General features: G+C 51.1%; 1 protein-coding gene across 1 annotated transcript in view; it reads left to right on the top strand.

Annotated features, from left to right (window-relative positions):
• The window catches only part of LOC117639226 (calcium/calmodulin-dependent protein kinase type 1-like), a 32,289-nt gene extending 14,910 nt beyond the window's left edge, over positions 1-17,379 (top strand). Inside the window, 9 exon segments of the mRNA XM_034374684.1 lie at positions 3,091-3,147; positions 9,187-9,261; positions 9,455-9,593; positions 9,685-9,808; positions 10,011-10,151; positions 10,244-10,370; positions 10,461-10,548; positions 12,401-12,463; positions 12,465-17,379. Coding sequence (XP_034230575.1) covers positions 3,091-3,147; positions 9,187-9,261; positions 9,455-9,593; positions 9,685-9,808; positions 10,011-10,151; positions 10,244-10,370; positions 10,461-10,548; positions 12,401-12,463; positions 12,465-12,479 — 829 coding nt within the window. The 3' untranslated portion in view covers positions 12,480-17,379.
• The last annotated feature ends 34 nt before the right edge of the window (positions 17,380-17,413 follow it).

Genomic DNA, 17,413 nt, shown 5'->3' with positions numbered 1-17,413 from the left:
AACGTGTGACCCCACCAATGGTTTGCTCTCCGAATGAGGAATCCATTGGTGGGGTCACACGTTCGGTTCGAGTCCCATTTAGCGACTCAGGAGCTCAAAACGCGTCTTGAGTTTTGACCGCCTCCACCGGTCTTCTGGCCCACTGTGACTCGCCTCGCTGCGCCGCGCCTAAAGGGCCTCGAGACGCCCGCCGGCGGCGCCTAGCCTCGTCTGCACACTGATTCCGAGAGTCGTTTTCGTCGCTCTGTCTCTCTCGCACCGACACGGGGCGCCCCGTGAGTGCGAGAGGGACAGAGCGACGACTCTCGGAATCAGTCTGCTGTGGCGGGGCGGGGGCGGGGGCATCCGAGGGTGAAAACGCTTTCGGGGGGAAGCTGCATGAGGCGGTAATTGGAGGTGAGGTGGAGGGCCCGATATTTTTCCTCTATGGTTTCGCGAGGAGCAGGGCCGGAGGGGCCTAAGCCCCACGGCGAGCCTCCGCCCCGCCTCGCCCCGCCCCACCCCGCCCCGCCCGGGAAGCACTTGGCCGCTTCGCCGCGTCTGGTCACGCGGAAGGCTCACGGGGAGGGAGGCATGAACTCGCTGATGTAATCCCGTGGCCGTGGTGGAGCACGCGCGAGCGGCGCGAGCACGCGGGGCTGCAGACTGATTCCGAGAGTCGTTTTCGTCGCCTCGTCGCCGCGGGGCGTTACCTGGCGTTCCCTGTGGGTGCGAGAGAGACAGAGCGACGAAAACGACTCTCGGAATCAGTCTGCAGTGCAGGCAGGGCGGCGGTACTTCGAACCGTCTCGCTGTCGCATTGCTCGGCCGGAAGCAAGGCCGGAAGGCTGGAAGTCGAGAAGCGAACCGCGGCGCCCTTTCTGGTGGAGTACCGCGGAGTACGCGACGCTGGAAGGGAGCGATAACGGCCTTTGCCTTTGACTGGTTGGCCGCGAGACCGAGGGTTAGACCGCCAGACCGCACGCCGTGATCGGGGCGGGGCGGGGCGGGGCAGGGCGGGGCGGGGGGCGCCCCTCCGCGGTGTCGCTCGCTGTGTAGTGTGGCCGTAATTACGCGGAAGCGTCGCCGGGGTGCCGCGGCGCCGCGGTGGTTGCGGACGGGACGGCGCGTGCCCGCCAAGGACGCCGCCAAGGACGCCGCCAAGGACGCCGCCAAGGACGCCGCCAAGGACGCCGTCAAGGACGCCGCCAAGGACGCCGTCAAGGACGCCGTCAAGGACGCCGTCAAGGACGCCGCCAAGGACGCCGGGAAGGACAACAATGGCAAGGGCTCAGGGAAGGACAACGGCATGGACGCCGACCGGGACGGTGGCAAGGACGCCGACGAGGACGCCGCCAAGGACGCAGCCCGGGCGGTCAGCGCGGACTTGCGTGCCTGCGCGGCCTGCGCGCCGGCGCCCCTCTGAGGGCGTTCGCCCCGAGTTCGCCCGGGTCGGAACCGCGCGGCATTATTTCTGGTGTGCCGCCCCCTGGTGCCCCCTGGTGCCCCGTGGTGCCCCGTGGTGCCCCGTGGCTGCCCGCCGCCCGGCCTCGGCCAAACTATACAAATGACGGCATGACGCAACCGCGGCCGACAGGCCGACAGGCAAGCCGGCGGGGCTGATTGCTGATTGCCGGCAGCCGATTGCAAGCCGATTGCAAACCGATGGCAGTGTAGGTGAGGCGCGCTTTGGCGTTTTCGTGACCGTACGGCCGGCCGACCGGCCCAACATGAATAATGGAAACGCGTTTAATGTGTTGAGTGGCTGCGATGTGGCTTGTCTTTGGAAGGGCCGCGCCGTGGCCGCCAGCCCTGCCAGCCCTGCCAGCCCTGCCAGCCCTGCCAGCCCCGCCCTGCGCCAGCTCAAAGGGACTGGCAGGGCCGGTCAGGGCGGCCAGCTGGTCCGTGGAAATTAGCATGCATTGTCCGAGGCCCGTCCCGAGCCGAGTCGAGTAGTCCATCGAGTCCTCTGAGGCCGAGGCGCCGAGGCCCAGTGCCGTCCAGCGCTGCGGTTGGAGCGTCGGCGACCATGGCGTTATCAGGCTGGAGGGACAGGGTTAGAACGTCAGAGGCCGTGCATGCTTATCGGGAGCTTCATGAGGCTGTGCCGCTGTGCCTGACGCAGTGCCGCCGCCGCCCTGCCCGAGGCGTCATCAGAACCCCTATCTTGGGCCGAGGCCGTGTACACGACATGGGCAGAGCCTTTGGTGCAGCTACCGTGTCCGAGGCTGCTTTAGAGACCGTGCCCCAGGCACTGTCTAAGCTGGGGCGGAGGCCCGTCCGAGGCCGTGTCCGAGACCGTGTCCGAAACCGTGTCCGAGACCGTGTCCGAGACCGTGTCCGAGGCCGTGTCCGAGACCGTGTCCGAGGCCGTGTCCGAGGAGGCCAAGTCCGAGGCCGTGCCCATCGGAGACCACGTTCGGCACAGCTGAGGCGCTGTGGCTATTTGGCTTGTGGTGGCCGCCGTCTTGGCAGGACCAAGGAAGGGCCGGGCGGGAGGGCTGCGTTTACTCGACTTGAATAAAGCATAGCCCTCTGCCCCGCGAGCCCGCACCGGCCGCACCCCGACCCTGAAGCCGGTTAAGGGTTTAGGGTTTAGGACGGCTCAGGAAATTTCCAATACCCGACCCTTTCGACGAACGGTAAAAGACCTGCTACTGGTGTGATTAAAAGACCCTGTGGTTTGACTTTTTTATTCTTTTTTATTGTGCTCCTTTTTCTGCTCTGAGGCGCAAACATATATTTTTTTAAATTCTTCTCTTCTTTTTTTGCTGACTTTTTGTTGATTGTAGTTCATTGAACGTGAAGTGCTACAGGAAAACTGTCGTTTCCGTTTGGCGCTTTGCAAATGTGGCTGCCAAAAACGCCTCCGAAAGGCGCGCAAGTTGTTTTCTTTTTTGGCGTAGTTGTCATCTCTCTCATCTCCATCCTCCCAATCATCCGAATCACGTACTACTATCGTTTGCTCCCTCTGTCTCTCTCTCTGCCAGTCTGTATCTGTTATGATGTCTCTCTGTCTTTTCTGCTCCTGCGCTGCTTGCAGTAGAGGTGCAAAACAGCAAGAGGCACGGCAAACCTTTTCTAACTTTTTTTTCTGGCGTGATTCTTTAGGTTCAGCGAGTCTGCCAAGCGGCGGAACGACCCGGAGGGCGCCGAGAACGGTCCTCGGTGAGTGTGTCTGCGGAGCACGCGGAGCATGCTGGGGCACTGCGCACAGTGGACCTGCCAGGAGACCGGCGCAGGCGGACAAAACCCTAGACGCGTTTTGAGCTCCAGAGTCGCTAAATGGGACTCGAACCGAACGTGCCACCCCACCAATGGATTCCTCGTTCGGAGAGCAATCCATTGGTGGGGTCACACGTCCGGTTCTAGTCCCATTTAGCGACTCTGGAGCTCAAAATGCGTCTAGAGTTTTGGCCGCCTCCACCGGTCTTCTGGCCCACTGTGTGGCGGGTAGCACCCGTCTAGCACCCGTCTTGGATGCGGGTAGGGTACCTGTGAATAGGCCCCCTGTACTAGTGCAAGGAATCCCTCTAACCCGTTGTCGCTTTGACCTTGAGACCCACCTGGCCAGCTAACACCCCTCGGCCCCGACACCCTCCCCCGCACTGCTCCACCCTACGGCCTGGCCCCGTTGCGTGTGAATGTGTGTGTGTGTGTCGCTTAGTCTGCGAGTCGTTTGCATATCTGTGAGCCGTGAGTGGGACATGCTCCTATTTCCACGGGCTTTGCCTGTCGACTCTTAGGGGGCTGGGTCGGGAAGGTATTTCGTCTCACCTCGCCGCACCCGCACCCCCACCGCCTGCTCCCCCCCCCCCTCCCCCGCGCGGGCCTACCCGCCGCTAAAATGTTCCTCAGCGCCTCGATGTAGACCCCTAACTTCTCCTAGCATGTCACGCTGCCCTGACTAACATTAAGTGTGGCCTCCGTAGCCGGCAGATAGAGAATCACACACACGCCTATACTTCCACACACACACACACACACTGACCCGCTCACTGTTGGACTCGTCTGCGTTGCGTGTGTGTCTCATTGCGGTTCCCCCGCAGCGCGGCGGGTGCTCAGCCGCGCCGCGCGGGTTCGAATCCCGCCAGGGGCGCAAGTTTTGGTTTGTTTCGGCTGATATGAAAACGGCGCATCCCCTCGGCACGCTGCGACACTGCAGCATGGAACCCGCAGGCTGTGCGGCCTTTCGTCGCTCTGTCTCTCTCGCTCCCAACGGGCGCCGCCACGAGTGCGAGAGAGACAGAGCGACGAAAGCGCCGCACAGCCTGCTGCACGTCGACACCGCACGAGGCACGACACGAGGTCTTTTTTCCCGTATGTGCCTCCCCCTCCCCTCGCCTTGCGATCGCCTTGTAATTTGCTACACCTGTCTTGCTTACATTAGCTGGCCCAGCGTCGCCCAGTGCGGCCGCGGGCGGGCCTCCTCCGTCGGGGCCTTCTAGGCGTCTTCAAGGCGCCTTCAAGGCGTCTTCAAGGCGCCTTCTAGGCCTGCCGCCCCGCCCACAAGAAGCGCGGCACCGCGGCATGACACGCACACGTTTGCCAAACATTCTGCATTGTGTCCATGTTTTTCAAAGACACGTTCCATGTTGTGGTGGTGGTGGTGGTGATGGTGTTGGTGATGGTGTTGGTGGTGACGGTGTTGGTGGTGACGGTGTTGGTGTGGTGTGGGTTCGACAAGGTAAGAGCAACAGACTGCAGGCGGCGGAGGCGGGGCGTCCCGCTTGGACGGACATCGAGGGCCACGGGACGCCGGAGCGAGCGCCTGCCTAGCGCCTGCCGACGCGGCGCGGGCTGTACCGCCACGCACCGCTGCGCCGCGGGCTGGCCTATTGCCGACGCTGCAGGCGCTAGGCAGGCGCCGGGTAGGCAGTCCCGCGGCGCAGCGGAGCGTGGCGGCACAGCCCGCGCCGCGTCGGCAGGCGCTCCCACGCGCCGCCTGCCGGCAGACTGATTCCGAGAGTCGTTTTCGTCGCTCTGTCTCTCTCGCACTCATGGGGCGTGCCGTATAGGTGCGAGAGAGACAGAGCGACGAAAACGACTCTGCACCCAGTCTGCAGTGCTATAGATTGCCGTACAGCTGACCGCTCTCCTTGTTCTCGTCCTTGCCGTCCGTCCCGAGACGGGCCGCCGCCCTCCGGGACGCCGACGCCGCACTCCGCACCCGCGCGCACTCCGCCAGGATTAGACCTCCGCGTTGTTCGTCGTTTGTTGTTTCGCGAGGGTAGGGTAGGACGCTGGCCGGGGCCGGCGTGGACCCTGGACCGGGCTTCGGGCTTCCAGGTGGGTAGCTTTCGACCCTGGCGGGGCCGTGATGGGTTGGCGGGTCCCTGGCGAGTCCCTGGCCGGTCCCTGAGGGGTTCCTGGGCCGGTCCATGGCGCACAGTGGGCCAGAAGACCGGCGCAGGCGGCCTAAACTCGAGACGCGTTTTGAGCTCCAGAGTCGCTAAATGGGACTCGAACCGAACGTGTGACTCCACCAATGGATTCCTCGTTCGGAGAGCAATCCTAATCCATTGGTGGGGTCACACGTTCGGTTCGAGTCCTGTTTAGCGACTCGGCGGCCGCCCGCTACACGCTCCGACGTGAACATGATAGGCTGGACAGTGTGCCATGGCATCAGTCAGCGTGCTGCCCGAGTGCGGCATGCGGCACGTCCCGTTGCCGCCACGCCAGGCGTAGCCAGGCGGTGCCCCGCGCGACCGAGCCCCATTCACGCGTTTAAAAAGCGCTCAAGTCGAGTCACTGCCGAGGAGGCTGTTTTTTCGCCGCTGCGACGCGCCGCGTGGCGTCGCCGCGTCGCCGCCTGGCGGAGTAGGAGTATGTACACTGTCGGCAAGCCTGCAGTCTGATTCCGCGGGAAGAGCCCGGTCGCTCTGTCTCTCTCGCTCCCGGACGCGACGCGCCGTGAGTGCGAGAGAGACAGAGCGGCGAAAGCACTGTCCTGGCAAATACTACAGCGCGCTTTCCGCGAACGTCGGGCTGGGCCTTTGCAGTGGCGCGCCTCGCGTCTCGGACAAGTAGTCTTCTCTCGCGGCCGTGGCGGCGGCGTTCGGGATTCGAGGCTCTGGCTCGTTGCTCGCCTCAGCCGAGCGGTCCAGAAGAGTCGTTTCGTCTCTCTGTCTCTGTCGCACTCGCGGGGCTCCCCGTAAGGGCGCTAGGGAGACGGAGCGACAAACCGCTCTTCTGAATGGCGCGGCTGAATGACCGGGATGGGACTGGACGGCCGCCGCACAGTGGGCCAGAAGACCGGTGGAGGCGGCCAAAACTCTACACGCGTTTTGAGCTCCTGAGTCGCTAAACAGGACTCGAACCGATCGTGTGACCCCACCAATGGATTCCTCGTTCGGAGAGCAATCCATGGGTGGGGTGACACGTTCGGTTCTAGTCCCATTTAGCGACTCTGGAGCTCAAAACGCGTCTAGAGTTTTGGCCGCCTCCACCGGTCTTCTGGCCCACTGTGCGGCGGACCTCGCGTCGCCTCGCCGCGGACGGGGTCGGCCAGTGACACTCGCCAAGGCAAAGCCAAGGCTGCCCCGTCTCTCTCGCGCCCATACGGGACGCAGCCTGATTGCGAGAGAGAGAGAGAGAGAGAGAGAGAGAGAGAGAGAGAGAGAGAGAGAGAGAGAGAGAAAGAGGCTTCCCTATGCCGGCCTGTCCGCGCGCTGCTCGGCCCGAGGCTCGGCTCCATCGTTCACTGTACAGTTAATGGGACGACGCCTGGTTTACTTCTGAGTGGCTTCTTAAAATAAAACCGCGAATCAAAGCGAATTTCGAATGAACGGCGCGACTTTTTTGTGGCAGTGTCCGCCGCATCGTTGCTCCGCGACGCGCGGCGCGTGCGCTGCGTGGCGCCGCATAAGCGGCAAAGCCGTAAAGATAATGAGAGGCTCTTGGACCGCGAGGCTCTCGGCGCCGCGAACCGCGATCCGATCGATCAATAATTAATAGCCGAAAAAGAGTTGTAAATTCCGAGGGGGGCGGGCGAGGCGGGCCGGCGGAGCGCGGCGACAAATCGGCCGATGGCCGTATAAATAACTATGAATGGACCAATGGACGGGCCGCGGGTTGGGGGACACCCTCCGTGGGGGGAGGGGAGGGGGAGGTCCGTAAAGTGCGGCACGATTCCAGGCCGCGTTTGCCGAGGCGTTTGGCGGCGTTTGCCGAGGCGTTTGCCCCTTCCCACCTGACACGGCCATGCATTGGAGATGACGGCGCTCGGGGACATGACGTCACGTCGGGGACGGAGGGACCTCAGGGACGACGGGGACGTCGGGGCCGGTCCCCCAACTTTGTCTGCGGCTGACACGCGTGCTCGCCGAGGGTGTGGGGGGGTGGGCCAGGGCCAGCCCGGCCAGCCCCGGCCGGAGAGGGTCTGCGGAGACATCGGAGGGCAGCGCCGCCGCGCCCCACGACAGCACAGTGGGCCAGAAGACCGGTGGAGGCGGTCGAAATCCCGGACGCGTTTTGAGCTCCAGAGTCACTAAATGGGACTCGAACCGAGCAAGTGACCCCACCAATGGATTCCTCGTTCCGAGAGCAATCCGTTGGTGGGGTCGCACGCTCGGTTCGAGTCCTGTTTAGCGACTCTGGAGCTCAAAAGGCGTCTAGAGTTGGCCGCCGGCGCCGGTCTTCTGGCCCACTGTGCACAGGCTGGCCGAGGCGACGCTCGGCGAAGTTGATGAATGTTGGAGCTTGCAGCAGCAACAGCACTGGCGGTGCCGTGGGCCGTGGCGCAGTGGCGCGACTTTGGGGGAGGCGAGGCGCGAGGCGAGGCGCCGGAAAAGTCAGTGGCGCGGCCAGACGAGCAGACGACACGGCGGCCACGTGTTTGACCCGCTCCATTATTTGCTCGTCTGTCTTTCTCTCTCTTTCTTTCTCGCTGCGCCGCTGCCTCTCTTTTTCGCTCTCTTTCCCTCTACCCCGTCGTCCTCTTCATTTTCTCTCCTCTGTCCGCTTTCGTCGGGCTGGCGGGGCTGGCGGGGCTGGCAGCTGGTCCCTCTGGGGCCCCGGCCGCCCCGCGCCCCGACGCGACGCCCGACCCGGACGACACTCCGACACCGCCGCCTCGGGGCGGGGCGGGCCGGGGCGTCCCCGCTGCACCTAGCCTCGCTCGGGGTGTCGCGCAAAGTCCCGCATATGGGTCTGGCTGTCCGCCCTGCTGCGCCGCGCTGCGCCGCGCGAGTGTAGGGCGCAGGGCGCAAGGGACGGCTGGGAGGGGCGCAGTGCGCAGACCACTCTCGTCTGTTGTGTCCTTCCCGGTCTTCCCCGGAAGGGACTAAAGGGACGGGACAGGCTGCTGGTGCCTGTGGCTGCTGGGTGTGCATTAGTCGATTCAACGTAACGTGACACTAGTCGTGCCCAGGCCCCTGGGGGTCTGGCTGGCTGGCCGGGCTCGGGGTAAGGCTAAGGCTCGGCGGCTGCAGCTGTACTGCTCTCCGTCTCTCTCTCACTCTCTCGCAGCCGCGCGGGCTTAGCCGCCGCCCGCAGCTGGCTGAAACTTCATGCAGCTTACAGATCGATACCATACCCGGCCTGCCTGGCCCTGCCCCCGCGGTGAGAGCTGCGGCGCTCGGATGGAGGGGGCGGTGGGGGGCGGTCCAGGGAGGGGGAGGGGGGTTACCAACACTCATCACTCACCGCGGCCTTGGCCTTGGCCTGGGCGCCGGGAGGGGGGAGGGGGGGCAGCTGTCCCCCTTTAGCGACCGCCCCCGGCGGCCCCAACCCCTCCAGCGTATAAAAATAAGAATCGCACCTGGCAATGTGCTGGGCAGCGTGGCAGGCTGGTGGCAGGTTCGCGTCCCCGCCGGGGTTTCTTTTTCGGGACGCGGTCAGGGAGGGGGGGGGGGGGGGGGGAGTTCCTGGACGGCATGACACGCGCCCAATGACGCTGCACTCCACTGATGACGGGGCTGCGATACTGACCTGGTGCTCCGGCTCCCTACGGCCCCCTACGGCCCCCGGCCTTGCGGAAAGTGAAACGTGAAACATGTTTGCTCCTTCAGGAACTTTGCCGCGCTGCTCCGCTGCTGTGCTGCAGCGCGCTGCCCGTGGTGATGGCGACTCAAGGTGGCGGTCCCGATGCCGGTTGCTAACATTCTAACGTGTCAAGCCTGTCTGCCTGTCTGTCTGCCTGTCTGTCTGTCCGGCCGTCCGCGCGTCCGCCTGTCTCTGTTTAAAGACTCGGTGTCCTTGTTCCAGGCTAACCCATCCCAACATCGTCCAGCTGCTCGAGACCTTCGAGGACAAGCACAAGGTGTACCTCATCATGGAGTTGTGAGTACCTCGCCGGCCTGACTTGCCGCGGCCGGAACGACGCACTGCTTGGAGCGTCGATAGAAATACGGGGAAAAGGGGGGGGGGGAATCCTTTGCCCCCTGCCTGCCCTGTCGTAGATAGATAGAGGTAGAGTTGGGAATTTCCGAAAGTATAAAGGTCCATTGATAACACACGGTTTTGTTCTTTACAGAGTGACTGGCGGTGAGCTCTTTGACCGCATTGTTCAGAAAGGTTCATACACTGAAAAAGATGCCTCAGATCTGATACGTCAAGTTCTGGAAGCTGTAGATTACATGCATGAACAAGGTGTTGTTCACCGGGATCTGAAGGTACTGACAGTTTGCTGCTGGATTCATTTGTACGTCTATTTAGTTTTCTCTGATACTTCAGTAGTTTCACTGAGTAACTGTTTATTTTCAGCCGGAAAATCTTTTGTACTATAGTCCCGATGAAGATTCTAAGATAATGATAAGTGACTTTGGCCTATCGAAAATGGAAGATTCAGGAATCATGGCAACTGCTTGTGGAACTCCAGGATATGTTGGTTAGTATAAAATTTACTTAAAAAAAAAAAAAAAGTTCATATCAAGTGTTAAAAAAACTGTACCTTGATTTGGTCTAATGTAACCTTCTTAACATGAATTTTTCCTCATGCTACCTTTTTATTCTGTTTCACATTATTTATTTTCATCTGATGTTTTTCTTTCACATATTCATTACTTTTGTTTCATTTTGTTTTTTTCCAGCTCCTGAAGTTCTTGCTCAGAAACCTTATGGTAAAGCGGTTGATGTGTGGAGCATAGGTGTTATTTCATACATATTGCTTTGTGGTTACCCTCCATTTTATGATGAAAATGATGCCAATTTATTTGCCCAAATATTGAAAGGTATGATCTAGTAAATTTTCAAGAAATTGCGGTAGTTTGATTCCCCCACATCCTTGCTAATGTTACTATGGAACTCTATTTTATGTGTCCAGGTGATTTTGAGTTTGACTCTCCGTACTGGGATGAAATAAGCGATTCTGCAAAGGATTTCATCCGTCAACTTATGTGTGTTGAAGTAGAAAAGAGATATACTTGCAGACAGGCATTACAGCATCCGTGGTGAGTCCTTTCATCTGTGTTACTGTTTGTTTCTCATAATTTTTTTCATGTCTTTAAAAAAATAATGGCTTTTCTTGCTTTGTCCTTCAGGATTTCTGGCAATGCTGCTAGTAACAAGAATATCCATGGAACTGTATCAGAGCAGCTCAAGAAGAACTTTGCTAAGTCACGATGGAAGGTAAAGTACCATAAGACATTTGGCACCTGCCAATACCAAATGAAATAATCCACCCCAGTCCTTAAGTCCCTACATGTTCTCTCTGAGATGTTTCCACTTCTTAACTTCACTTCTTTGTGTCTTTATTTGTCTGTCAAATGTTTGAACGTGAGTCACTTTTGTTACCATTGTCCTCATCTGCGTGGCCCTTGTACAAGGTGTTTTCTTTTTTTTTTTCCATGAAACTGTTTGTTCATTGGTGGTGGTCCTAATGGTTCTACCTCTCTTCCAGCAATTGATGAACGCCATAGCCATGGTGCACAAGATGCAGAGATTAGCTCTTACCAATAATACTAGTAGCATGGATGTAGACGAAGCCCAAAGGTGTGACACCATTCAGGAGGAGACGGACGAGGGGGATGAAGGTACAGCGCTGTGCACGGTCTATGTCTCTGTCGTGTAGCTATACCCTCCCTGCTCGTTGATGTTGTCGAGTGATTACTGTCAGACCCCCAACATAGCTGAGCAGCCCATTTCTCTTGACCTGTTGAACAAACCTCTATTATTGTATTTTGCTCATTGAGTAGGTAGAAACATAGTGAACATACACTCAGATATGACCTATAAATCATATAAATACAGTATATATAGTCATAATAGTCTGTGTGGTTCTGATAGCTCAGAATAAATGGGTTGAGGCTTTAAGATAGAGAACAGGGATTGAAAGAAGCACATCCCAGTGTAGAGTAGAATGCACTGGAAGAGAATCTAGCAGAGTGTGTAGTTCTCCAGAATACCAAATGGGATCAGGGGGCTGCAAATTCAAGTGCTGGTTTCTCTGCAAACATGCAAATTTACTGCTCAGAATTGCACACCACTTTTCAATAATTCAGATTCTATTACTCTTTGCTGCCTTCTGGTCCAAAGTGAAAAAACGTATGTAAATATGAGCAAAATATGTATAAAAAAGCTCGTCAAAAAAAATACCATATCACATGTAAACCTGCGCTCATATGTTAAGAGGAGACCAGTTATTTATTTTTCTTTGTTTTCTTTTTCTTTTTCAGTGATGTGCTTTGTGTGTTTCTCAGCTCAATATTCCTTGCTGCTGTGCCTGAGGCAATTACTGTAGTGTTTTTTTTTCTGTAGGAGACAAGGGTGTTTGTGGAGCATTTCATTTGCCAAACCTAGTTCTCTCCAATCTCCTCAATTTTGTGCTAAAATTTGAAGTTTTAAATATTATTGCCGTATTGAGACTTTGATCTGAACCAAACTTCATGAACAGTATTAGCTCCTGTCTTTCTCATTTTGCTCTTGTTTTTCTCTTTAAATCTAATTTTTAATTTCCTTTCAAGATTACTTGGTATTTCCTTCTCTCATAGCTTTTCATGGTAGCATGCAACTGGAATGTTATATGAGCAGTTGTCATAAACTTGTGTTTTACTCTGGTTATCCATTTTAGTGCATTGTCTTCACCCTGACTTGTTTTCCAGCAGTGTGTTATTTTTGCTGCTGCATCTGTTCGCATGGAAGTGGCTGTAGGACTAGAAGTGGCTTTGCGTGACAACAATTTAAATCTCTTAAGTTAATTAATTTTCATATATCTCTTGCCTTCCTTAGTCCCTCTTGGATTGCTTACACAAATTCACAAGTGTCTCAGCTAAACTACAAAGCTCCAAATAGTTGCTGTACAGCAGTAAACGCCCAGAGGATTTCTTTATCTCAATGGCTCTCACTTTTTGAATATTGTTCTAAAGTTCATCATCAAATCCCATTTTTTTGTCTGTCACAACTGCTCTAGAAACACTCACGAGTTTTGTTTTACTTTACACAACAAGTCATAATATCTAATGTGAGATGGTTTGTGTTGCAGCAAGCTTATCACGCAGCCACCGTGATTCATCAAATGAAGCGCATGGCTCTGAGCAGTAGCACCGGGGGAGCGGCAGTAGCCGTGGCTCCCAACTCTGGGGAGGCCCGTCGCAGCCCGCCGCCGAGTGCCCGCGCAAACAGGGCCAGCAACAGCAAGCCTTAGTCCTGGTTCACATTTACTCTCGCTGACCAAGACACGCCTGCCATCAACCCCACTTCATTGTTTATTTGAAGACGCTTGCACAGGATTACAGCATTCATGTGCAGAAAAATATTTTGAATTTCTATTGTAGAATATATTAAAAAATATATTGTGAGACACTAACTCTTTGTAAGCAACGCCAAATTCAGCAATACGTTTTTTAAATGGGAACAGTTGGTACCTTTTATTGGTAGTTTGCAAGTTGATTTTGTTTTGCCCTTTAAGGCCACAAAAATCTGATGTCGCTCTTTGTTTTGACCTAACTGCCTTCCATTTACATTGGTTTCAAGGTACGTCCGTGTGTGTGTAACATTTTGTTGAACTTGTTTTAAAACTCATAATTTGGCTTGCAGTCCATTTGTAAATAATTTTGCTCAAAGGAAATATTGTCATGGCTTTCATCAATAACCATTCCTAAGAATTATCTTCTAGATTATTGGTCACTCAGATACTTTGCAGTCGTGTTTTACACAGTAATATTCAAGAATAATGTGTTTTCACATTGCTTTTTATTCTTCTTCCTTGAAGCTTTTGCCTTGTTCTGTTCCCAACATATCAGGTATATATGTAGCTGGCATAACTAAATTTTCAATGTCTATGAACCTTGATGTTACAATATTTTGGGACATTTCATAAATAGTTCCTAGTTATGTTGGTCTGATGAGCTTTGCATTTTAACCCACCGTTTAATGAAAAACATGTCTTAGTTTTACGAACTTTACCTTTTCTACCTGCATTTGTAGAACAAAGAGATCTGTCTCTTTCTTTGAAGGCCTATGTAGAAATCTTTTGTGCGTTAAATTTTTTAAGGAGCACAGTTGTGGATAGCCTCTGTGGCTTGTGAGGATACTTCAATGACCAGGTGCTAGTAGAGATATCTCTTGATAATATTGCAGTATCTTTTTGCTGAGCCCATGAGTGGTGGTGTTCTTACCCTATCCTCAGTGATCAGATGTTTCTGTAAAACTATTAATTCTTTGACACGCATACATCTTTGTAAGTGCAAAGTTCTAGAATCATTTTCTTGTGATAATTGGTTGTGCATTTGGAATGAATGACCCACTGTGTGTCAGCTGTCTTGCCCCTAGAATTTCTGTATCTGGCCCAAGTACTGGAAGAAAAAGAGGTGGTTAATTTTTTTTATCTTTTCAAAAATTATGTTTAGTTGTCAAAACAGCGGACAGTTATGATAATAACTGTATCCTTTTCACACGCCGTAGATTTCCAGAGTAACAATCAAATCCATTCCTTCATTTTATAAAAATTCCTTTTTATATACATTGATTTTTAAACTGTGTGAGATTTGTCATAATATTTGTGTTCTTTTTAATGCAGCTCTTTGCAGTGTGTCCTTGACCCCTCTTTGGAAGCAGAAAGTTGTTAACATCAACTGTATCATTGTACTGTATGTATGTTTTTAACTGTGCTGGTTTCAATATGTAAAAGCTGTCATTCCTGGTTCATTCAAAATGAATTTTATGCTGTTCCTATAAATGAACAGGGTTATTTGATAACCTGGCATCTCATTTGGATTTCACAACATTTTGTTCTCTGTGGTATTTTGTTGGTTTGGTTTTACTCTTAAGCATTCCTACCTTTTAAAAACGTCAACTTGTTGAATTCTTCTTCCTTTTTATTTTATTATTATTAAGAGAAAATCTTTTAAAAGTGTATTCTTGTGTATGAAAGAAAGAATTTCTTCTTGTCGCGTCCACAGCCGTGATATGTTTAGATGCTGCATTCAAGTACTTGATTTGCGCAGTTTCTTGTGCTATCAATTATACTGTTAATCTGGATGTAGTTTGTTTTTTAAGAGTCTATATGTATGTTGTCTGTGAACCTGAACACAGAAAGTGCACAGTGCATAATGCATCTGGTGCCCTTAAGCAATGTTGAATTTTAATGTTGTTGGAACTGATGCATTTATTTACACACCTGCTGTGTGTTGATCTTATTTACAATATATATGTATAATATATGTATACATAAAAGTAAATACCTATCTTATATACATTTAAGCTAAGATTGTTTTATATCTTGTGAGAATGACATGGTGGTCAAGCTTCTTAAAAGCAACTGCCTTGAACACTTACAGCTCTCTTCCTCTGCTCCTGCAAATGTCTCTTCTTTCATTCCACTGTTATTTCTAATTCTAAACAATCTTCTCCTATTCTTACTAATCCTACTCTCTATAATTATTGCTATTACTACTAATAATGTGAGTTTAGGTAAATTAATATTTTAAAAAATTGTTTTTGAATGCTTGTTTTCAGTAAAATGAGTATATGATGTTGACTATCATGTTACCTTATGGCCATACTTGGCCATCTCAAAAGCAGTGTCGGAGAAAACTTTGGCGCTAATGTGGTACATTTCACCCAACAAGGTTTTCCGAATCCATTGCTTCAAAAGAAAAGAACAAAAAGAAGTGTGAGGCTACTGTTTGCATTTTTTGCACAAAGTAACTCATTATTACCCTTGCCTTTCTGATCTGCTCTTGTTTGTTTCTGTCTTTGGAAATCACATTCCCTTCTGTCTTGCCCTTGTCAACTTTATTGTGACTGTGGGTAGCACACAAATTCTTTGCTGGCCATAATTCATGTGTTTACAGTAATATTTTGATAATGCATTAGTCACACTGCTAATCCAATTTTGGGTTCAAGTATTCACATCGGACCACAAGACCCCGTGCATTCGGGTGTCGACCTCGCTTGTCTTATCCTTGCAAAGGTAAGACATAAGTGGTCCACATTTGCAGGCATTAGACTAACGTGGTTGACACCTGCAGCTGTGGGACTATGTGACCTTTTCTTTAAGCTACAGCTTCATGAAGCATGACTCTGTATCTACTGCTTGCTATTTTACATGAATTAGAGCAAATAGTTACATTTAATTTTCAAATGTCAAACATATCGACCACAAAAAGAAATATTTTATTGGTAGATATAAATCTTCACTAATGTGTCTAGCTTTTTAAAACAGATTCAACTCAGTTACCTTACAAGTTTTTTCTTTGTCCTACCTGCTTAAGTAAATACTCATCTTTGCTTGTGTTAATTTTGGCTAGTTCAACAACAAAATATAATTGAAAGCTCTCTTGAAATTCTATTGTTTATGCATTTTGTGATTTATGCATTTAGTAGCCGTTACTGAAACATCTTAAGGGTTAAGTGTAGTAATGAAAATTATCACGAATATCTGTGAGTGATTGCTGTATGGTCTTATGATACTGCATACTAGGTTTGTGTTTGTCTTTTCCCAATCTCCCGTATTTGTGTTTGTAGACCCTCTGGGAGAAAGCTCATGTCATCTCTTCAGGTGTCCGCCCATGTGCAACAACAGCACTTGATCTTTATTATGACATTATTTCTGTCAATAAGAAACAATGTATTGTGCTAGCAGTGTCCATTTCTTCCATTAATATCATTAGCCGTTGCTGCCCATCTAGTGCAATGTCTCTCTGTTCCTACCTTTCCATCGTAAATGGCTATGCCATGAAATGCAACATTCTGACTGCACCCTCTTCGTAAGCGTTACTATGTTTGTTATATTTTTGTACGCATAGCCAGGTAATAAACTTATGTGAGTAAGCTATCTGCTGTTATTAAGCGTTGTGTTTGCACTTTTTTGTTTGATTTTTTTCTATTTGTGGCATGTTTGTTTGTCAAATGTTTTATAATGAAATCCAGAGCTCAATATTGTCGAAAATTTAAATTCAAATTAACATCACCATGACCAACTGTATTTTTGGCTCTGTTATGTTCTCGTTCTGTTTTTTCCTTCTGTGCATCTTTTAATGTTGAAATTTTTATATGTTTACTTGTGTTATTTTACCTGTTTTGTTTCTTGAAAGATTTTCAGTCATTTTAAATTGTGTTTTTTTATTACAAGTGTATGTTGTTATCAACGATTATCTTGTCTTTATAAAAAGTTCATTTATTTCATTTATTTGTTTGAATGTTCTGTATTAACAATTTTTGAATCTGTGTTTTTCTTCATTTGCTAGCATTGTTGTAGATTAATTCTTTTGAACTCAATTTCGCCTTTACTGCTGGAAATTGTACGAATATTTAACATAATTTTTTTTTAGTTAGTGAAAAGCCTGAAAAGCCTTAACAAAATGTGGGATGGCTTCAATATGTGTGGGCATGTATTTGTTTTCTGCCAAGTGCCATTCAAGGTGACTGATTGAAAAGAGCCATGCCATGAACGAGATGCCATTTTTAAGGGGTATATAATCATATCTAAATTGCATCTTGAATGCATGTACAGATTTCTGTAATTGTAGTTGAACAGCTACACATTCAATTAAACTGTTTTGTAAAATTCTTAATAAGTGGTTAATTAACTATAGTGTTTTAAGCCATATTTTCTCAAAAAGAGTTGGATTGAATTTAAAGATTTATCTTCCATTTGACCATGCCTCAAAGCAGGTATAACCATTGCTTCTCATGGTCAAGCGTAGGGCATCATATCTACCATTTTACGCACATGCTACACTTATGATTTGTAAGCTTCGATGTTGTTGTCAAGAATTGTGAGTTCAGATGGTCTTATTTTTGTGAACAAAGTATGTTGGACCAAAATGTGATAAGGTTTTGTTCCATTTCCTTTGTTTCTGTTTCTCTTTTATGTTCTCTTCCATTCTCATTTGAATATAAATGTGCAATATGTTAATTTATTTGTGGAAGTAACTGGTTAATTTTATGTTGCTGCACACATCGAATTTTCGTGCAAATGAAAGAGGAGTGTCAAAATAAATGGTGATGTTACAAAGAGATTTTCTGGCGTCCACTTGTTATTTGGGAACCC

This window comes from Thrips palmi, unplaced genomic scaffold, assembly GCF_012932325.1.
Source record: "Thrips palmi isolate BJ-2018 unplaced genomic scaffold, TpBJ-2018v1 HiC_scaffold_11, whole genome shotgun sequence".
Lineage (NCBI taxonomy): Eukaryota > Metazoa > Arthropoda > Insecta > Thysanoptera > Thripidae > Thrips > Thrips palmi.
This window is presented reverse-complemented; position numbering and strand designations above follow the sequence as displayed.